General features: G+C 39.9%; 2 protein-coding genes and 1 long non-coding RNA gene across 3 annotated transcripts in view; 1 reads left to right on the forward strand and 2 right to left on the reverse strand.

The window, feature by feature from the left end:
• The window catches only part of LOC135612151 (uncharacterized), a 100296-nt gene that overhangs the window by 14639 nt on the left and 61644 nt on the right, over nucleotides 1-24013 (reverse strand). The window contains exons 10-13 of the mRNA XM_065108029.1: nucleotides 13498-13545; nucleotides 13207-13266; nucleotides 12947-12994; nucleotides 12649-12708 (exon numbers count right to left, since the gene is read on the reverse strand). Of these exons, the coding sequence (XP_064964101.1) occupies nucleotides 12649-12708; nucleotides 12947-12994; nucleotides 13207-13266; nucleotides 13498-13545 (216 nt within the window). The remainder of the gene's footprint in view (nucleotides 1-12648; nucleotides 12709-12946; nucleotides 12995-13206; nucleotides 13267-13497; nucleotides 13546-24013) is intronic.
• Nucleotides 10456-12018, reverse strand: LOC135610310 (uncharacterized). The gene is made up of 2 exons (XR_010486092.1): nucleotides 10743-12018; nucleotides 10456-10504 (listed from the first exon to the last, which is right to left on the reverse strand). It is a non-coding gene; the product is annotated as an uncharacterized LOC135610310 (long non-coding RNA).
• On the forward strand, nucleotides 16981-20168 carry LOC135613528 (transcription factor TEOSINTE BRANCHED 1-like). The gene is made up of 2 exons (XM_065110562.1): nucleotides 16981-17516; nucleotides 19101-20168. The coding sequence occupies exons 1-2, from the start codon at nucleotides 17404-17406 to the stop codon at nucleotides 20140-20142; spliced, it is 1155 nt and encodes a 384-aa protein (XP_064966634.1). The 5' UTR covers nucleotides 16981-17403; the 3' UTR covers nucleotides 20143-20168.

Raw genomic sequence — 24013 nt, forward strand, 5'->3', positions numbered from 1 at the left:
TGAAGCTTGTTTAAGGTCATAAATGGATTCCTGAATTTGCATACCAAACTTTATATTTCTTTCATTTTCTTTTAGAATAAATCATGTAGAGTAACCCATATAAAGCTAGATCTTTTAAAAAAAAATATTTGACTTTATATTTCTTTCATTTTCTTTTAGAATAAATCATGTAGAGTAACCCATATAAAGCTAGATCTTTTAAAAATATATATATTTGTATATCATTATGATATAACTTAAGCTTATAATGAATCATTAATGTCATGATGATTCTTAACGAGTTCATTAAAAATCTCGTTATGGTCGATACATTCCTTACGAGTAAAACTTTTAACCACAAGTCTGACCATTATATCGATATTGTCCTTTGAGCCACATTTATATAATAGACTCTTTTACAATTATTGGACAATTCGATAAATTTATCAGACACCATTTTGATTATTAATTTTAACTCTTCTTTTATTGCATCATATTACTTTTCAGAATCATTACTTTTCATGACCCATGACAACAATAAGGGATCCATTCTGATTCCTATATCATAATATAATTCTTGTAGATATACAACATAATAACCATAAATGACATGATTCCTTCCCCTTTGAGATATTCTCAAAGTTATCCATTATGGTTATTCTACAAGACCATTAATAATGATATTAATATAATGTGGGAGTTTAGTAATGTTATTTTGTTGTTCACTTTTATCAAATCATTTAATGATTTGAGTAACAACAATCTCTCGAATAATAAAGGAGTATTTACTTATATCTCCTCTATATCAAAAAATTAAATTTCGAGATTTTCACTCCCACTGATTTGCTATTTTATAGGAATCTTATGTTACCAGATTTAATTGTCCTCGTACTATGATTAGAGCAATAAAATATGTACCCCTTTTAAACTTTTCTGAATAGATAATAAAATATTCAGAAATAATTATTAAATCTAATTTTCTTTTATGTGAGTTGAAGATCCTTATCTCCATAGGACAATCTCAAATATGTAAATATCTTAAGTCATGTTTCCTATCATTTCATAACTTAAAAGAAGTCATGTAATTTACTTACTAGGAACACCATTCAAGATATACATAGTTGTCCTTGAGCTTCCTCTCACATTCATTTGGGTACAAAAGAATAATCTTATCATTGCTCCTAATCATATCTATAAGGTACAATGATATCTTTCAGTAATCATATTCTACTGTAACACATCTGGTAAATCATATACCTTATTTTTTCAAGAATCTAGCAAAAGAATTATAATTGGGTTCATCATAAATACCATAAAATTTATCACCCTTGTCAGATATGATGATATTGACTTTTCTATCTAATTGTCTATCAACTTCATTTATATACACTTCAAGAGTGTAAATGGTCATAGACTTTACATGAATTAGATATATATAATCATATCTCAACAGATTATTTATATGGTGATAAAATGTCTCTCTTTAATGAGACCAAAGCATATAGAGATAAACATAACCTCAAGGAGTTTATAAAACTAAATTTTACTTCAATATTTAATTATATGATCATTGTAAACTTATGATTCATATTAATTCTGCATAGACTATTATACAGAATTCAAAGGTTAATTTTATTGAATCATAGTAAGTCTACAACCACCAAAAAAGAAATAATATTATAACAATTCTAGGTAAAAGAACTTAAATTCCCAGAATTATAAGAACATAACATGGATTCTCAAGATTTATCAAATTGAATCATCTTTAGATATAAGCGATAAATACAAACTAATATCGCTTTCACTTTAAGATGATTCCCTACATTGATAAATATCTCATTCTCTTTTGGTTTTATCCCAATATCTATTATTGGTAACATATGATGAAGCATCAAATTAATCCATCAATAATATCCGTAATATTTGATTTGAACTATACAAAGGTTATAATTATACCCTTTTTTTATTTCAAATCAAATCTTATAGTATATTTCTTCTTCACATAATTTTATTTGCTACAAAAGTAACACTTTATTATGAAGATATTCTTTTATGAGTTTATATAATAATTATAAACTCAGATGGAATTACGCTTCATACTTATTTTAGTGTTACCTACTCCTTGAGTAGTACTCAAAATGTTATGAGTCTTGAGCTTACAGCTTTTATCATTTATTTTGAGGATATAATCTTAAATTCCTCAAATATTATCATTTTAAGATTTCAACTAATGACTTATCAGACAATTTAAATTGATCCTTAGATATTCTTATGCGTAAGTTGTAAACTGTACTGAAGTCTAAGTATCATAAAATTGAGTATTTCATGCCTTTCTTGATCAGTCACCTCAATTATTTATTTTACAGAACTTTCAATAATTATGTTCTGTTCAATTAATCTGATCAAGATCTCACTCACTCAATACAACTTGTATATGCTCAAACCATTTATTTCAGAAAGTATAGGGACATTTACAGAAACACAATAAAGGAAGTGCCACAGTAATAATATAACATTAATGCTTTGAGTTTCCAAAATGTGATGAACTATTGATATCATCTATATTTCACCTTTGGGTAAAATATTGACATATCTAGTGTTCACTCAAAATCACTTATGGAGGACTGATACCATTCTTGTGGAATAGTGTTGTTACCTTTGGGTATACAACCCTAAACTGCAAGAATATCCAAAATAGTATCATCCTTCCCCATCATATAATTATTTGAAATAGATTCTCCTTTGGGATTATCTAAATCTCATAATTATATGTGCCATCGTGAATATTATTTTATTTAATGTCATTTAGGATGAATTCCATAATGTATTTTATAGATTATTAGTCCAGGTCACTTTGGTGGCTATAGGACCAATACAAAAATATAAAATACAGTCTAAAATATCCTATGAATGACATGAACTTTATTGTAATTCATATCCCATAAGCCTATCATCCCAGGCTACTTCGGTCAGATAAAACTTAAGAAGATAAATTACAAATAATATTCACTAAATTCCTTTATCCTGATTCATGCTGCCATTATGAATATTATTTTATTTAATATCATTTAGGACTAAATACATAATGTATTTTATAAATTATCAGTCCAGGTCACTTTGGTGGCTACAGGACCAATACAAAAATATAAAATACAATCCAAAATGTCCTATAAATGATAAGACCTTTATTGTAATTCATATCACAAAAGTTTATCATCCAAGGCCACTTTGACAGCTACAAGTCAGATAAAACTTAAGGAAATGAATTACAAATAATATTCATCAAATTTTTTAATTTATGCTAAGCAGTTCAATAATAGAATAACAACCATAATAATTATTGAACATTAATGCTAAGCAATTTCAATAATAAAATAACCATAATAATTATTGAACATTAATGCTAAGCAGTTCAATAATAGAATAACCATAATAATTATTGAACTTTAATTAGCAAAAGAAAACTCATATGATAATCATGATAATATATAAATCATGTCTTCATTGTCTTCATGTGAAAAGTAAACATAATTTCATAATTTTAAATATATACATGTGAATAACTAAATAAATATCCAAGAACAATAATTGGATTTTATTTATCACATGTATAATCAATAATTCATATGAGAAAACTATAAAGTAACCATAATTTATATTTTTTTTTAATCAAAAATTAAATCTAATCAAATAACCAAAATATAATCATGATTAAATTCAATCATAATTATAATAAATAATATTTATCAATTTTATAATTGAGAATATAACTTAAAATTCTCAATTTGAATAAAATTGTAAATATATGATAGGATATAAATTGAAATTAAGAAATTCACGAAGGACAGAACTGTAATTTGGCAAAATTAGACCCGAGGGTAAAACTGTAAATATGTTGACAGAACATAAACTGAAATTACGAAATTTGCAAAGGGCAGAATTGTAATTTTGCAAAACCCTAACCTCGAGGTCAAAATCGTAATTATGCCAAAACCCTAATCTGCCTGCGCGTGCGGCGCGACCGTTGCGATGTGCGGCGCGGCCGTTGCGACGTGCAGCAATGCCGCCGCTTGCGGCGCGGTCGTTGCGACGTGCGGCGTTGCCGCCGCTTGCGCGCGACCGCTGCGGCCTTTCCTGCCTGCAGACGGCGCGCACGGCTGGCCGCGGCTGTTGCCAGCGCGCGGCCGCTGCCGCCGCGGGAGGCTGCCTCTGCACACGAGCGGCCGCTACGGCGGTTCCTGCCCGCGCGTGGCCGCCGCTTGTGCACGGCCTACCCACACGCGGCCGCCGCCGGTGCGCGGTTGCCATGCCGCGGCGTTGCCTGTGCCCACGCGCGATCGCTGCCACTACCTGCTCGCGCTTGGCCGCCGCCTTGGCACTTGGCGCGGCTGCCGCTGCTCGCGCTTGGCAGCGGTTGCCACCATCTGCGGCCACCGCCCTTCCGCAAACGCCTTCTGCGGGCACCACCATTATGCGTGAGGGCAGCCATCGCCTTCCACGATCACCGCGTTCACAGGCGATGCGGGATGCCCGTGGTGCCACCACCGCTCTCAAGCGAACCTTTGCCTGCGCACGACCGTGATGCGCGGCTGCGGGGTGGTCCACGGCCCTTTGTCGACAACGATCAACAAAGATGATCATCTCAATAACATCGATGATAATAAACAGTAAATTCATCGATCAAACATAAAATTATACATTGCTCATAATCAATAATAGAGCAAATCATATAGAAAGAAAATAGATCAATAATATCCGACGAATCATTCAAGCATCGTAAAGAACAATAATAGATCTAATATATTTGATCTCAAGAACCTGGCTCTGATACCAATTGTTAGCATAAAATCTGTAATCATACTATCTATAATGCGGAAAAACTTTTATACCAAGATTGAAATCAAATAAATTGGATCTAACAATATTACGATGCATACCTTTCTTGTTGTTCAGAAGAAATAAACCTTATCTGATCTACAAGCGCTCCATCGTCGGATCTGGAATATCAATCTGCAAGGATCTGCAAAAAGGAACTAGATCCTTCTCCTCTCTTCCTATCTTTTCACAGGACCACCTAGATTGATGGATTAGGGGATTAAGAGAGAGGGAGATTGAGAGGAAAACTTAATCTCTCACTTGACTCAAATTGAGAGAAAAACCTTAATCTCTCAATTGACTCAGATAATGCGCACTAACCCCTAGAGGTCCTATTTATCATATGCGCACAGATGATATCTGATTATCTATTTAGCCCCTAGAGGTCCTATTTATCATATGCGCACAAATGATAAGTTATTAGGAGAGTTCCTTCCATCAAGGTTATCTCCTAAAGAATCCTACTTTAATATGGATTTCTTTTCTATTGGCCAATAACCATAATCAGAATCCAATAATATCTATAATATATCTTACCTAATTAAATAAGTCCACATAATCTAACAGTTGGAACATGTTGAGGTGAGGCTTCTTCTAAGCAACGCGGTGTCGATGAGCGCGAGGCGGCAGGGCTTGGTGCGGCCGTAGGCCTCCTCGTCCTTGGCGAGTAGCTCATGCCCCGTCTCCACGCACCGCAATCGCCCGCCACCCAGGTCCAAGAAGGTAGGCTCACCCAGGAGGAAGGCGCCCTCCTTCTCCTCCTTCATCACCACATCCTCTTTGCCACTAGCATCCCTCGTTCTCGTCGTCGTCTTCTTCCGGATGGGGGAACGGCGCCGCTCCGCCTCTCCTGCAGTAGGGGTAGGGTTTTGGGGTGGCGTTCCACCTGCTGCAGACGTCATCTTCCCTCCCTCCGTACCTGAGATAGGGTTTTTGGTCGCAGAGGCTACAGTTAAAGGTTCCCGCGTGAGTCGCGCGCATCGATGTAAGGAATGGGCCGGGCCGGTTCGCCCGGTCCGATTCGTGCTGACCCGCACACCGCCAACCCAACGGATTTTGATAAGCTTTTTGTACCTCTATTATTATTATATATAGAGAGCAAATTCCTAAAAATTTCGGAATTTTCTGATTAATTCTCTTCTTCGTTTTCTTTTTTTCTCGTGCCTTCAGTTTTCTTTCCGCTCGATTATGTGTCGTAAGAGATGTGATCATCAATTTTCTTTTCGTACGATTATATGCATTTGTAAGAGACGTGATATTTCGTTTTCTAAGAGATGTGTTCTTCATTTTTCTTTTCGCACCTTCTCCATGATTATATGATTATATGTATTGTAAGAGAAAAAAAAATTTTATCCTTTGCATTGGACCACGATATCTTATGAATTAGTCCAACAAATCAACTGTTATGCCATATGCAATGTTTTTCTTATACATCCACAAAAATATCTTAAGCATATATAAAAATATTATGATCGACTCAAAATCAAATTCAGACTAACTTATTGTTCTTATCTAAATTTTAAATAAATATTATTATTATTAGTTTTGAAATAATAATATACAAAAATAATAATAATTCCCACATCGACTACACTATTTTTAAATAAGATTATAAACAAGATTCTCTATAAGTGATATGCTATTTTATTCACTATAACATTCATTCTCGATTAACGATTCTTGTTATGAATGCTAACAAAAAGCATGTCATTCACCATTCAACATGCATTATCCACATAGATCAACAAAAGATCTTAATTTCTTCATGTATGAGTATATTAGCTTAAAATAAACAAGACTATATGGGTTATACCCTGCTTGCTTATTTTCCAACCATTAAAAACTATCAAAAATCTTAATCCAAATGCGAAATCTCGATGACAATTATTGCACAAAGTGATCAAAACCTCATCAGATTATCAGAGGAAAGCTTAGAAGAATCATGGCTGAAATTTACTGAAAATTGATTACAGAGACCTCCACGACGCCCAAGGGTTGTAGACGAGAGAGAGAGAGAGAGAGAGAGAGAGAGAGAGAGAGAGAGAAAACATCCCCCTTTGTATCGTTTGTCGTCACCTGCAATGCACCGCTCCACGCGTCTTTCACCTTTCCCTTCCCCCCCTGAGAGCTCCGACAAAAGCACCCAGCCATTTTCAGATACGTAAAACATCCTCCTCTGCATCTTTTGTCGTTGCTTGCAATAAATCGAATGGCATCGCTCCATGCATCCATCACCCCTTCCCTCAAAAAGAGATGCAATGTACTTAACTAAATGTACTGTTCACTTTAATAGATAAAAGATACAAAAACCAATTTTCTTTTGGGACCACATCATCCCTTAAGGCTTAGATCCAAACCCTAACCCTAACCGTAACCGTAACCCTGAATTCAGACTATCCACAAAAATTGGTACCGTCAACCAAAATGAAAATGAAGCAACCAACTTCCACTCGGACGACAAATGATTCGTTTTTCATTATCCAACTCCTAACCCCCCTTCGATTTTTGTTAGCTTTTTGTTAGCATTCATAGCATCTCCCTATTAACACAATTTATCTCACACGTGATTTTCTGTTTCATAAATTTTTACACATCAATCTTCGCACAATAATGAATATATTTTTAGGAATTGATGATTTTATATTCTGTTCTTTCGTTGCACATGTGATATCGCCCCCAAGATTTTTCAATAGTGTCCACATCCGCCACTTCATGTTGAGATCGGAAATAACCTCGTCAAGAGATTGGAAATAGCCTCGTCAACTCTCTGGTGAAGTTTGATGCTGTAAACCCCTGTATCAATGAATCAGTTAAAACCTCATAATTGGTAATGCTTAGATTGGTAAAAGGAAAACCGAAGCCTTCCTCTTGGTGATTCAGCCACATCGATGGAGAGGCAGGAAGGCGATGACAGTTGGTAAGTGTAAAAGGGCTCTGGGGAAATGCAGGCACAGCAAGATAGTTACCGATACGCGGACCGCCCAGTACCGGACGGAACGTGCTACAGTGCCACAATAAGAAAGAAAATATATAAAACTATTCGATACAACCTGGTGTACCGCTCGGTATGCCCTGGTGTACTGCTCAATACACCGGTACCGTACCATACCGAGTCAACCTCGAAACACTGGTATGATACGGTATTGCATACCTTGGTTTCTTCTTTCACAATCTTGAGTGTTTTTCTCTTCTCTCATGCACTCTAATTGCAATGTAATTTCTAAACATTACTAAATGAAATGAGGATGATGCTATGAACGTGAAAGATCTAAAAAAAAAAAAGTTCACAAGTAGGCAGGTCAATGTGGAAGAGAAAAGCTAGTATCTAAAAGTCATTCCGCAAAACCAAACTTAATTTGTTGCATAAATAAAAAAAAAATCTGAATTATAGCTTCCTGGACTTACCTTGTGTTCTATCAGGCCACCCTTTCCCAAAGTAGTTTCTTTACCCTCCTCTGTGCCAGCCTTTCATATGAAGATTTAGGAACAAAATAACAAGCAAATTTACACCATATAAGGTCCATGGCAGTAAGATAACATGATATTAATGCAAAAGTTCCTCTAGGTGGCTCAAATCACTGACAAGATGAGAATGATAATATGAACGTGGAAAATCCAAAAGAAAAAAAGACAAGTGGTTATGTCAATAATGAGGAGAAAAACAAATATCTAAAGGTTGGTCTACAATACAGAACTTTATCCAATGTATAAATTATAAACAACACAACATCACAAACATAGGCTTTAAAATTACCTTGAATTCTGTCTGTTCACCCTTTTCTGACGTGGCTTCTTTACCCTTTTCCCTAGCAGCCTTTCCTATGAAGATTAAGAAACAGATAACAAGCAAATTTACACCATATCAGAGGCTTATAGCATTATATAAAATGACTGGAAATGCAAAGTTGCAAACGTTCCTCTGGGTAGCCCAAACCACCAACATCCTTTTTGATATAATGATTCATGTGATTGTTTCTTCTGTAACAGACTTTTAAGTTTTTTCTCTTCTCTCATGAAATCTATTTGTGCTGTAATTTTAAATGAAAACTAAATCAGATGAGAATGATAATATGAATATGGAAAATCCAAAAGAACAAGCAAAATGTCGGTACGTTAATAGGGAAGAGGAAAGCTAATATCTACAAAACCGAGCTAAATTCATTGCATAACTTAAAGATAACATCCCAAGCTTAATCATTTGGGATTTTGGACATAAAGCTGTTATTTATAGTAGTAATAAAAAATTACAACTTAATAATCCACAAAAAGGATCCCAAAAGAGACACTTAGAAGTCTCCAAATACATGTTATAGCAACTAACAACTATAACATATTAGGACTCTCTGGACATGTTTGGTTTAGTTATCCAAAAGGTCTTCTGTAGCTTAAAAAGCAAAAAGCCAAAATTAAAATTAAACCTTTATAAAATTCCAGGTGTTTGGCAACATCATTCAAGTAAATCTTTGGAGAAGTCAGAATTTCCTTTTAGAAGAAGAGGTTAAGATCTTTCAATTTCCTATAAAAGATTTATTGATAGAATCTCTCTTTATCCTGAGATTCACCACTTGTAATTATGCAAATTGCTACCAACCACCTTCTATTTATCACCATCACCTCCGACCCTGCCACAGCTAATGCTAACACCACTGCAAGTCACTGCCACAACTGACCACCACTGCTACTGCCACCAGCCACTACAACAGTCATCATCGTTGCTGCTACAATTACCAAACTGTTACTACCACCACTATTGGAACCACCAGTACCCACTACCACTGCCATTGTCATCACCACCATAACTGCCATTGCAGCAACTTTACCACTACCACCACCACCATTACCACTTCTGTCCTGCTACTACGCTGCAACCATTGCTACCACAAATATTATCATCATTATCATGACCACCACCAGAATAATTGGCCAACTCCACCCTTAGAGCCCGACCTCTAGTATTTCCATCACCTTGGCTAGCATCATTGGTGACCATAACAGTGGACTTATGGTATGGAAAAATGCTGACCTTGTAATCTTGCTGCTCTGATCTTCCGGAAAGAGTTTGTTTCTCCTCTGGTAATGATAGCATGTCGACCTTCTTGTCTTCATGCTCTATCCTTTCTGGAAAAGATTGCTTGTCCTCAGCAGCCTATGAGGTCCACAAAAGAATTAAACAAATTATCAGTTCAAGTCACAAAATTAGAAGGCATTAAAAGAATATAGCCTTGTATGATTTGGGCCATTTGGCTCAATTGTTTCATTTTAAACAAATACAAAATAAAATGAAAGAGCAATTTAAGAATGAAATTATTGACCTTTATCTCTGTCTGCTCCACTGTTCTTAAGAGGATTGCCTTTTGTTTTTCCTCTGTTTTCTTTAAAGTTTAAACAAGAAGAATAAGAGGGAAAAAACACCACATCGGTACTAGCCAATTAACTTATTTAAGTCAATTCATAATTAGAAATGGAAAATATGCTCAATTCATACATCCTTATGTTCACATGACAAAAAGTAATAAAAAATGTAGCCCTTTAAACAAAACTAGACCTCTGAATTAATAAACCAATGATAAATTAGAAGATTTTATGAAAATGTTACCTCACATTTTAATTGCATGAAGCTATGGGCAATCTCCTTTTCTTTCTCATCAACCTTTCCAAGAATTTCAAATATTCCACATCAAAGCAAATAAAGGTACTATTCCAATAAGAACCTTACAACATATACTCCAGGACTAATAGATCACTACAATTATCTGAAAGGCCATAAAAAACCTACACTAGCATCATACATTTATGGGTCCAGGAAAACCAAACAAACCTAACTAACATGAAAGAATACTTGTACAATCTTTATATAAAAGAACAAAGTCAATAGTGAAATTGCTTACTCTGCATGATGTTTGTACCTCCATTATCAATGAAGATTCTTCATGCTCTTCTCTAGCGGCTTTCTAAATAGTTAGGACAAGAAAGGAGAGAACATGATCAACGATAACATCAATCCAAAGTAGAAACCTGTGTTGATATTAGGAGATTGCCAAGATGATAATGATTTTTTCTAGAAAATAAAGTAATTAACTTTTCTTGCATATGCAAATGCAATGGTACATTGGAAGATAATCAGCCGATCATGTTGGACCTGACTGAAGAAGAGCTTTAAGTATCTTGTTTAATGTTCACAATGACACCATTACATAACTCTGTTTCATATCTATAGGAGTATAAAACTAACACTTCGAAGGTGTTAGCTAGCTTAGCTGGTGGTAAAGGCTTTGATAGTATATCACAAGGTCTTGAGCTTGAATCCTGCCTTCGTCACTTATCCTTTGCCAAAAAAAAAACTAATAGTCTAATACTTCGCATGTCTTGCATCCCCTCAAGCCATGCCTTAAGAATCAGCTCAACAAACATATCAGTTCTCTTAATTCACCAAAAAATACTTACATAAATACTATATTTAATATTCGATTTTCACTCAACAGTCCTCTAAAGCTTGATAAAGGAACTCTTAATAAAATTTCCTAGTCTGGAATCACTTAAATGTTAAATCATTTGTATCAAGTAAATAACAGGGGAACCACACATAATATAATATCTACAAATTTTTTATACAAGAAAAAAACTTTTGATCTGTGTTCTGCTTCAGTTTAATCTGGCAATTAAATATTTCATTTTTCTGATTTAGCATGTACAAGGTCTTCTATATTAAATTGCTTGTTACATTCGGATGGCAGCATTTAAGCATAAGAATCAAGTACGAGAAAAATGATAACTGAGTGTGCTAATTGCTAAAAGGAAAGATATAGCCACATATGCCATTGTCTGGATAGTAACAACAAGGCAATCAGTAACCAATGCTTTAAACTTTTACAAATTGCAACCAATAATGAGAAGAAAGTAAAGGTTCAAGGAAAAACAACTGACGGGGATAACAAAGTTGGAGTGTAATGAACTTGAAATATATATGGGTTTACGCATACCAATTCAGAAATGGAGCAATAAAAAAAAAAAGGACCTCACCTAAGTAAGATAGAAGCATATCGTTTGGAAATAGAATGTTTCAGCATAAATCAATTTTAATGACTTGCCAAATACAAAAGAATGCATGTGCACAAATAACATCAACTATCTATATGAAAGAAATTCTAAAGGACACCAACAAAGTATTACCTGAACAACCTTCCATTGTTTCTTCAATGTGACCTGAAAATCAAGATCAACAACATCATCTATTGCAGCACAAACCAGACTTAGATACCAAATAATATGAAAATACAAATTCTATAAAAAGGCACAAATTGATATTTTTTAAAATTTTTGGAAACTCATAAATCAACCCAAATTTACATTCTTAATAAAGAATGTTAGAAATCTTATCTCTCCTTTCTAGCATGAGATATATGATATGATTTTACAAGGCTTTTAAGATTAACATGATTTTAAAGTATTACATTAATTACATTGGTTCATAAAGACTTTGATGGACCAATGCATCTCAGTGTGGTACATTAATCCATAAATTCCGAGCCCTAAACCCAGAATCATAAAAAAAATGCTACTGTATTATTATGAAAATGTAAACTTATTTAAAACAGATGAATACTTAAATAAATATAGCAGTAAAAAGATATGTTGACCTTCTCCTGATCCATCTTTTTGGAAGGAGTCCGTTCCTCTTTCTCAACAGCCTGTCAATAAGAGGTTGACGAGAAAATAAAAACAAAAATAGTACTTCATTTTAGATATTGGTAGACATAATAAGAAACAAATCCACTTACAAACAAAAATAATGACCTTTTTCTCAGTTTGCTCCACCTTTTTCAGTACAGTACCCTTTTGCTTTTTTTCAGCATCCTTTGGAGAAGAAACATTAAGAAGATAAGCAAAAGCTTTGTCACAGTAACACATAAATTGGAAAATATAAACTGCAGTCATACTTCATACTTAGAAAAAAAAAAGCAAACGCAATTCTTATGATCACATGCTTGAAGAAATAAATAAAATGAATCAAATCATGATAGCAGCAGTTAAATATTACTGGATATGAAAATTAAAGGCCGATTGAACTAATATTGGTTGTAGATAAACTGACCTCAGGCTTGAAATTCTTTTGGGCAACTTTCTTTTCCTTCTCACCAACCTTTCCAAGTTCCAGGCAATTAAATTATTCAATTTTAAAGGAAATATAAAGTGCAACATGGATAAGAATTTCACAGATTCTACTTCAGTAATGATAAAGTCATTATATTTACCTAAAACGATAAGAAAAATAAGTCTATGATAAGAAAACCAAAATGAATATAAGTAACTCAAAAGAACGGTTGGAGAAGAAACAATAAGAAGAATATTGACCTTTTTCTCAGTTTGCTCCACCTTTCTTAGTACAGTACCCTTTTGCTTTTTTTCAGCATTCTTTGGAGACCAAAAAAGAAGAAAAGCAAAAGCTTTGTCACACCAACACAAAAATTGGAAAATGTAGACTGCAGTCATACTTCTACTTAGAAAAAATAGCAAACGTAATTCTTATGATCGCATGCTTGAAGAAATAAACAAAATGAATCAATCATGATAGCAGCACTTAAATATTACTGGATATGAAAATTAAAGGCCAATTGAACTAATAATGGTTGTAGAAAAACTGGCCTCAGGCCTGAAACTCTTTTGGGCAACTTTCTTTTCCTTCTCACCAACCTTTCCAAATTCCTGGCAATACAATTATTCACTTTTAAAGGAAAAACAGAGTATAACATGAATAAGAATTTCACAGATTCTACTTCAATAGTGAGAAACTCATTATAGTGACCGAAAATGATAAGAAAACCAAAATGAATATAAGTAACTTGAAAGAACAGTTGGAGAAAAAAAAACTGCTCACCTTGCACGTTGTTTGACCCATCTTTTCCGAACCAGATCCCTTATGTGCCGCTTTAATAGTCTTAAACAATTAAGAAAAAATGAAAATAATCACTCATTCATAACAATATCACATTAGATTATGAAATTTTGACATTCTTTACAAATTGGCAAGTCAATTTTGATCATTCATATGCTAAAAGTAACCACGTGTTCCTGCATATGTTCCACCTACTTCTATTTAAGAGTTAACAAATCAGCTGAATTCCTCACATGTTAAAACAATATTGATGAATACAATTTAAATCTTAGTTATGCTTTATACCATTCATATTGACACATAACTAAATCATCAATGAGTATAATGCCAACACTTCACATCTCCAACAGGAACTCTAGCCATAACTGGAGACTAGCCAGAAACCAATATGCATTATGAACAAAACATATAATCATATATAGGAAAAGGTGAGGAAAATACTTAATTTAATATTTAAGTATAAGTCCATAAGTAATTTAAGTTTTGAATGAAGTTACACGGCACAGTTCTTATTACTATTACTTTTACTTATACTTTAATCTTTTACTTACTTTTACTATTACTTTATTCAACTCACAAATTCCACAATGAATCTGTTGATTCCGAATCATAGGATCGGTCAATGTCACAGCAGATGAATCGAATTTTTCTACCTATGTCACTCTTAGTTAGTCTTATCTATAATGACCGATGAATCCAGAATTTTCAATTCTTCCATGTTTCAGCAGTAGCATATTGTTCCACGGAGCTAAGGTCCAAAATATGAAATAAAAAATGTTTCCACGACTCTACCACCCGGCCAATCCTGTTCTACTTAATCCCTTTTTCATGGCCACATATCTTTACGGCTAAGGAATGGGAAATCTTTCTCCTGTTACATGAATCAAATGTTTCATTTCATCCGGGAAAAGCCATCCCTTTATCAACATTGTCTTTGTTATTTGATCCATTCGGAATGATTTTGAATATAGATTTATTAGTAAAAAACCTTCACCCAATTTTGAATTGTCGAAACAAGAACTTTACGTGAGAGTATAAATTTTACAGGCGGCAACAGAATCGCACTTGGCCGCCCCGCGCCCCCTCCCCGCCCGCCCCCAGCACGCTCGGCCAAGACGCCGAAGCTGCAACCACCCCCCCCCAACGCCCCGCACGCCCGCCCCGCCCCCCCCCCCCCGGGCGGTTTTTGTTGCCGCCTGACAACAGGTTGGCACTTGGCCGCCCTCCCCGCCCGCCCCCAGCACGCTCGGCCAAGACGCTGAAGCTGCAACCACCCCCCCCAACGCCCCGCACGCCCGCCCCGCCCCCCTCCCCCCCCCCCCCCCCCCCTCCCCAAATAAGAGTAAGTCTGCCTTCCCCGCCCGCCCCCAGCACGCTCCCACCCCAACGCCCAGCACGCTCAGCACGCTCGGTTTTTGTTGCCGCCTGACAACAGGTTGGCACTTGGCCGCCCTCCCCGCCCGCCCCCAGCACGCTCGGCCAAGACGCCGAAGCTGCAACCACCCCCCCCCAACGCCCCGCACGCCCGCCCCGCCCCCCCCCCCCCCCGGGCGGTTTTTGTTGCCTCCTGACAACAGGTTGGCACTTGGCCGCCCTCCCCGCCCGCCCCCAGCACGCTCGGCCAAGACGCCGAAGCTGCAACCACCCCCCCCAACGCCCAGCACGCTCGGTTTTTGTTGCCGCCTGACAACAGGTTGGCACTTGGCCGCCCTCCCCGCCCGCCCCCAGCACGCTCAGCCAAGACGCCGAAGCTGCAACCACCCCCCCCCAACGCCCCGCACGCCCGCCCCGCCCCCCCCCCCCCCCCCCCGGGCGGTTTTTGTTGCCGCCTGACAACAGGTTGGCACTTGGCCGCCCTCCCCGCCCGCCCCCAGCACGCTCGGCCAAGACGCCGAAGCTGCAACCACCCCCCCCAACGCCCAGCACGCTCGGTTTTTGTTGCCGCCTGACAACAGGTTGGCACTTGGCCGCCCTCCCCGCCCGCCCCCAGCACGCTCGGCCAAGACGCCGAAGCTGCAACCACCCCCCCCCCCGGGCACGCACGCCCGCCCCGACCCCCCCCCCCCCCCCCGGGGCAACCACCCCCCCCAACGGAACGCACGCCCGCCCCGCCCCGCCCCGCCCCCCCCCCCCCCCCCCCCCTCCCCAAATAAGAGTAAGTCTGCCTTCCCCGCCCGCCCCCAGCACGCTCCCACCCCAACGCCCAGCACGCTCAGCACGCTCGGTTTTTGTTGCCGCCTGACAACAGGTTGGCACTTGGCCGCCCTCCCCCAGCACGCTCGGCCAAGACGCCGAAGCTGCAACCACCCCCCCCCAACGCCCCGCACGCCCGCCCCGCCCCCCCCCCCCCCCCCCCGGGCGGTTTTTGTTGCCGCCTGACAACAGGTTGGCACTTGGCCGCCCTCCCCGCCCGCCCCCAGCACGCTCGGCCAAGACGCCGAAGCTACAACCACCCCCCCCAACGCCCAGCACGCTCGGTTTTTGTTGCCGCCTGACAACAGGTTGGCACTTGGCCGCCCTCCCCGCCCGCCCCCAGCACGCTCGGCCAAGACGCCGAAGCTGCAACCACCCCCCCCCAACGCCCCGCACGCCCGCCCCGCCCCCCCCCCCCCCCCCCCCCCCCCGGCGGTTTTTGTTGCCTCCTGACAACAGGTTGGCACTTGGCCGCCCTCCCCGCCCGCCCCCAGCACGCTCGGCCAAGGCGCCGAAGCTGCAACCACCCCCCCCAACGCCCAGCACGCTCGGTTTTTGTTGCCGCCTGACAACAGGTTGGCACTTGGCCGCCCTCCCCGCCCGCCCCCAGCACGCTCGGCCAAGACGCCGAAGCTGCAACCACCCCCCCCCCAACGCCCCGCACGCCCGCCCCGCCCCCCCCCCCCCCCCCCGGGCGGTTTTTGTTGCCGCCTGACAACAGGTTGGCACTTGGCCGCCCTCCCCGCCCGCCCCCAGCACGCTCGGCCAAGACGCCGAAGCTGCAACCACCCCCCCCCAACGCCCCGCACGCCCGCCCCGCCCCCCCCCCCCCCCCGGGCACGCACGCCCGCCCCGACCCCCCCCCCCCCGGGGCAACCACCCCCCCCAACGGAACGCACGCCCGCCCCGCCCCACCCCACCCCCCCCCCCCCCAAATAAGAGTAAGTCTGCCTTCCAGGCAAACCATCTCTTCTGCCCCCTCCCCACCCGCCGTCGCCCCCCCTCCACACCCCCCCCCCCCCCCCCCCCCCCGGGTACAAAAAATAAGTTCGTATGAAAATAGCTGCTGATGATAAACAAATTTTACCTTTTGATTGTTATATTCCAGCTTCGTAGGCACAATGTTTTCGACTTTCTGTATCCTTAGGCTCTATGATGATTGTAGCTATCATGTTACATTTTGCAATGTACTAATGATTCCTACTCTATCAAGTCTAGACACAAGTGCAACATTTTTAGCATTGTTAAAGTCATTAAAGTAATGACTTATAACCATAATATGCTTACATTCATATTAGAAGAACATGCTCATTTCATTATTCTTTTTCATGTTTCATTACTTCTGACATCTAGTAGATCTCACTCACTAATATGAACCTTAAATTATGATTAGTTCACTGTGATAATTTATATTCCATGTTTAAGCATGGTATCACAACCCAAGGTTGCTCGACCATCTAGTGATGCCCCAAATTGTAGCCAGTAATCAGATGTTGCTTCTCCACCTAGCAAAATTGCCGTGGGTGGAAAGGCTCCACTCTTGCGAAAGTGCACACCTGTCTCAGATGAGATCGAGGTTAGTTTGCTATGTGGAAATTTCTGTACATGTCTTTTTTACTTCAAAAGATTTAACTATCATTCTATAAACTAGATTAATAAAGGTAACATCAACTTTCTTTTTTCCATGGTTGTGTGCGCTTTGTAAGAAGTGACTTTACTCTCATAACTTTGTCTGCGTGCAATAAGATTAATCATGGTACTGATGTAGTGGGTGGAGGCTCAGAAAGAGTAATCACATGGTGAACTCTTTATTCCTAATCTATTCCAGCCTATAATTCTATTTAAGGTGTACCATTTGCATTTCACAGCAGAATTAACCAGTCCATGTACCATTAGTTCAGAGTTCACACCTGCTGTCTTAGATTAGACTTTCCTTCCCTACCATTAACTCAGTCATTAAAGAAGTGTTTCTTGGTTAGTTCCACTTGTATTAATCATCTTGATCTCCTGTGTTCTATATATGGTAGGCATATCTTTTTTCTTCTGGTTGATTAGGAGTCTTTCAAATCTTTCAATATTGTGCATTACGTGGGGATAGGAGCACGTAAGAAACACTAATATCGATCATTCTTTTTTTTTTCTTTTTGTTAAGGGTAAGTGGTGAAAATAGGATTTGAACTAATGAGTCAATTCATCAGTCTTTGTCGCTCTACGAAAGAAACCTGCCTTATGTTGGCCATTTTGAACTGCACATCATTGCTTTACAATTAATCAGTAAGGATTGATCGGATTAACTGGGCAAACCTTGAGGGAGAACACAAGAGACATGCGGTGTCTTTGGGCATATTTCATAATGGTAGAAATTGTGTACATTGGTTGTGTTGTCTGTGGACATATTTCAAATGCATGATCGGATGCAATAAAATCTCTTATTTGCCGTAATTTTTTTGTTGCTTGCAAGTTTGTTATGGCCCAAATGGCAACAGGCGACGCCCAGAATTGGTATCGGTTGACAGAGTGGTTTAGGCTCATGCACACTATCTATGTGGAGTTGTTAAAGTAGACCATATGAGCTAATTATACGAATACTAGCAAGGGTGGCATTTCTTGATCACCAAGCTGATGTAAATATAACATGTTGGCCAGATTGATTCGTATTATATTGATTTTGACTCAATTAATATGTCAATCGAGGTCGACTTTACATAAATCACATGTTTGATCCAAACTAATCCTAATTATATTTGTTTGGTAATCAGGGTGGAGCTTGGTACAATTTGTTTAATGTATATTTGTGAGGCCTAATTATAGATTACTATACGTACTTAGCTACTTTAGTATTCCGATCCTTATACTTTAAAGAGTTATATTAGTATCCCTATAATTACGAAGCTGAAACATTTAAGTTTATTTACCTTAACGTTGTCGGTTTTATCAACGTTAATGTATATTTTGTTGCCCCCTGAAATAGATTGGCACTTGGCCGCCCCTGTCGATACTCACACCAGATCTAAAAACTCTTGTACTGCTTTCTCGCTTCCTTGGTCTCGCTCGTTCTTTGATTACTAACTCAAAGTATGCTATACCTTGCTTCTAGCCTTGCTTTATTTACTTGCTTATGAGCCTGACACTACTTGCTATAACATTTTGCTTTGACCAGAAAAATGCTTCCGATCCGTGACCCCGAGTACATCTTCGACCAGTCTTCGAACGAGCAACTTGAGTTCAACCCTCATCTTCTTCTTCCCAACAGCTCCTGCTTCCCCTCCTCCACACCGACAATCTTTTGTCCCGATGGCTTTCGTGATCTCTTCTTAGCCTCCGCCAATATCGGCATCGCGAATGCGGCTCCAACATCTACTCGGCCAAGCCTTCCTCTTGGTGATTCAGCCACATCGGTGGAGAGGCAGGAAGGCGACGACAGTCGTAGCCGCAAAAGGGCTCTGAGGAAATGCAGGCACAGCAAGATAGTTACCGCAAATGGGCCGAGGGATCGAAGGATGAGGCTCTCCATCGATGTGGCACGGAGCTTTTTCCGACTGCAGGACACGCTCGGCTTCGACAAGGCCAGCAAGACAGTGCAATGGCTGCTCACCGTGTCCAAAGCTGCCATCGAAGAGCTCGGCACCCTTTCCTCAGCCGAACATAGCGGTTGCAGCAACCGAAGCCCGAAAAGTGAATCATCCGCTTTGGTATGCCAGGATTCGTCCGCTATTTCTAGCTCCAAGAACAAGTCCTCCACCGTGACCGTTGCAGCCAGGGAAGTAAAGAAGAGCAAAGCCAGAAAAGGAGGTGTTAAGCCATCGAGGAAGGTGGAGTACCACTCAGCGCTTGCGAGGGAGTCGAGGGCCAAGGCAAGGGCGAGAGCAAGAGAGAGGACGAGGGAGAAGCAAAGGATGACTTCCTTGGATATCATCAAGGAAGAAACAAGCTTGAACAATATGAACTCATTGATGGAGTTTGCTAATATAGAGGAAGACGAATCTTGCGCACCGAACTGGTGCTTGAACGTAGCCAGCGACACAGCCGCAGCCTATGAAGTCCCAGTGATAGGTGGACCAGTGCTGATTCCGGTCTTTGAGAATAGCCAGGATACCACGGCAATTAATGACGCAGGTGGCATCTTCGAAGAAGAGTGGGACGTGGACGCACTTTCCTTGTACTTGACATCGCTGGAATCTGTAATAACGCAAACCCCTTAATTATCATTGTAGTTCTGTTTCGTCTTCTTTGCTAGTTTGATATGTGTGCTGTTCCTTTTTTCGTTAATTTCGAATTGCTTTTCTATAGTAGGGACATGTTTCTACTACAACTAAGATTCAGTTATCTCCCTGTAACCACACACTCATGCCTTCAACTAGTAGAATGAACGGCTTCCATATGACTCAATCCGGACGAAGAAGTAACTGGGGTGACTAAGGAAACCTCGAGTTCATATTGGCCATGGGTTTAGAACGGGAATGGAACTCTCTGAGATATAATCTCCCATTGTTCCTCGAATCGATAGCTCAGTGGTAGAAAGCTCGGCAGTTAACCGACTCATCATAGGTTCGAATCGGGGATATTTGATTCATTCCGAATTCCAGAATAAAGAATGTCAGAATTAAAGGGTTCGCTTTGACCGTTAAGAGTAGCGGTTTCTATTGCATTCTATCTCATCGTAGCCCATTCTTTCTGCGCCTTGGAGAAAGTTCAAACAAGAGAAGAGAAGGGCGAGTATTGAAGCAGGCCTTCGCCTTCTTTTGAGCTAGCCGAAAGGAAGAAAGCAGACCCAGACGAAAAGCGGTTTGATTGACCCTTCTCTATACATTGAAGCAGGCCTTCGCCTTCCTCTTGTCATTGCTACTCAATCAGACAATCCAGTCCCTACCTCTGTCAGCGAGCTCGCTCAAAAGAAGGATTGTTAGGCTGTGTAACTACTACAGCTAGGATAAGCAAGCCCATCTCTTTCCATGTAAGTGAGAGTGCTAAACCTAACCTAAACGCCTTAAGCCCATTCAGTTGGATAGAAAAGGACATCCCTATCCTCTGATTTAGGCTCTAAAGAAAGACACAACTAGTCATTTTGTGTCCCAGTATAGACTTCTTTTTCAAGCCAGTAAAAATACCTCCATCTCCCATCTAGCGATGAGACCTTCTGTCCTTACCTATTGGAAACTTCACTTTCTTAACGTCTTGTTGCTGACTTCCTTACTGCATCATCTGATCTCGTCGTCAAGAACTCGAATTGCTAGAGTGGGATAATCCGTTTAGTTACAAGCCTCCGGTATGTCTTAATTAGTTCCCCAACTCTACTACCCTTTAACATAAAGCAAGCCAATAACCTCTCTCCACTTATATAAGCAGGGACACTCAAACTTCCACTTTCAACAAAGAATGAATTTGATCTATCAAGTGCAGAAGATCGGATTGCTTAACGACCTAACCTCTGATTCCATAACTGCTGTTGACACTTGCACTCAACTTTCCTATCCTTTTGGCGACCTCGACTGCGGACTCTTCACTTGCAGAAGCGCTTGCTTGATACCCGCCAACACCTTTCTTTAGCACAGATCCTGTTTCTGGTATCGTTGACTTCACTCTCACGGATTCTTCTCCTGGACTTGCAACTCTAATAGTAAATTCCGCTGCTGATTCTCGAACTGCTGACTCACTAATTGATTCCTTGACTACAAAGCTACCAGCTAACTCACGACTTCTTACTGCTGGCACAAACTCATGTTCGCCCCTTTCAGAATGGAATTGGAAATACTAATCTCTACCGCCCTCCGTTAGCACAACACGTTGAGCTCTGTAAGCGCACCTTTCCTTTCTAAAGCCTAAGTTTGTTTCTGGAACTCTATCACTTGTTCTTGCGCCGAGTCAAACAGTAATTGAATCTTGAGATGAGAGTGCAGAAGATCGGATTGCCACAACTCTCACTCTAACTAACACCGGTGAACAAAGTAAAGTCTAGCTTCTGCTTCAAAGCCAGTACTTGTTTCTTGTGCCGAGTCAACTCAAACAGAATTATGACTTAATGGAAATTGAACTGATGCCCGAACACTAGTTGTTGCTTGGGTGGCTTGCCCCTGTTCTTGTTAGAGTGGAAAGGGTGTTGGACCTATACGTAATTGCTAGCGCATACAGTAGTTAGTTGCAAAATAAGAATATATGGAGGGCCCTTATAATAATTGCTAGCGCATTAACTTAATTACAAAGAAACCTAACCTTAGGGCCATAATACTTAATTGGTACCGCATCTTGTGTTACACTTAGAATGAAACTATGAGGTACGATGTAGCGCATTCCTTTAATAGGGAAGCTTACTTGCTCATAACTCATTAACAAGTCTTGTGTTTGTAGTATAAGCTTGTTGATTCCACTAGCTAAGCCACTATTACAGTGGGAGACAATAAGGCAACACCGAGCCAATAAGGAATTTAAGAATTTGACTATTAGAAGAATTGGACTATTAAGTATAGGAGAGTCAGAAAAAGTAGAAAAGGAGTATACATGGGCCAGGGTAGAAAATGAGTCTACATGGGCCAGGGTATCAATATCAAATAGTAATCAATAAGATAGGTGGGTTAGTAATCAATAAGATTGGTAGGTAGGAAAGGGATACAATGTATTGAGATACCCCTATGATGTTTCATTCAGAAATTCCCCTTATAATTAGTTTCATTCTTTATTAGTAGCCATAGGTATAGTATGGTAGTCCAGAGCCATTACTTTATTTGTAACCAGAGGATGGGTAGGCAATAGCAGAAGATTGGTCATATCATATCCCTTACTTATTTACCAATACCTCGGAAGTAGAGAGGTCGGGTGCCCAAACACCAAACACTGGACTTGGTAATAAAGGAAGGAACCATAAAGATGTTAGGAATAAATGCATTATAAGGACAATTTCCTAGTTTCCATCATCTATTTCCCATCCAACCACTACAGTGATGTGATAATGCATTTTTAGTGTATACCTTGAACCAGGAGTGAAATCAGATCTTTCTTCCCTTGCCTTTGAACTAGCTTCTGCAACTTACTATAGGGGCCTCGCCTGTACTTTACTCTGCAAATAGAGATAGGAGCCTCATTAAGTTAGCATAGAGGATCAAGCAGGGCTTTCTACAGAGTTGGGGAGAGCCAAGTAACTGGGCAAGTCTGATCCCTTATTCTTATTAGTAGAAGACCTTTGTCTTAGATTGGTTCGATACCATGCTTGGATTGGAGAATTACCTGTGACCTGGACCTGGCAATACACTTCTAGAAGAGAGAGGTCGGCAGCCAATAAGAAATAAGAATAGAGTGGACGGAGAACCCTACTGACAACAAATAAAGAATACAGGTTGACTCTCTTATATACAAGATATACTTGGGCAATAAAGAGTTCTCTACTGGGGAACTAAAGATCCAAGTGTGACGTTTATCATTGCTTAACAAAAGCCCACCCGTTCTAGACTAAGTTGAATCTGTCCTTGTTGAATCAGAGAGAGAATCTACAGTGCCAAAGTAAGCACCAGTTAGAGTTGAGTCTACAGGTTAGGAATAAAGATCTTCAGCATCAATTAGTTATTAAAGTCGAGCAAGAGGCGAGGTATAAGCACTAAACTAACTGAGTTTCAAGCAGTTCGCGTTCTAGTCTTCATCCCGAGTTTCATCCTATTAGAATGCAATTTCAAGCGGGTTTTATCTCTTCCTAGGTCATTTACAATAAAACATAAGTTCTGTTCTAGTTCATTTTTTGCCTATATCTTTAGGGCATTAATTAAGTGCACAAGCCTTAGTTATAACGAGCCAATTCTATCAAGTAGTAAAGTCAGATCTATCAAGTAGGCAAGTCAGAATGAAACCTGTAAAGACGACTCAGAATTGAACTAACTCATTAAAGAATTGAACTAAGTTGGCAAGTAGGAAAGTCAGAGACAAGCTACTACCGGAAGGTATCAAACAAAAGAAGTAGGTTCGGGAAATGATTAAGTGTGGCAATGGTAAGAATTGACACTCACAACTTAGTACTAAGTGACTAAAGGATAGATCTAGCGAATCTGTAGTTTCGTAGTCTTGTTTCAAAAGAGACAGTTCGAGTTATAG

Source organism: Musa acuminata, chromosome BXJ1-2 (assembly GCF_036884655.1).
Source record: "Musa acuminata AAA Group cultivar baxijiao chromosome BXJ1-2, Cavendish_Baxijiao_AAA, whole genome shotgun sequence".
Taxonomy (NCBI): Eukaryota; Viridiplantae; Streptophyta; class Magnoliopsida; order Zingiberales; family Musaceae; genus Musa; species Musa acuminata.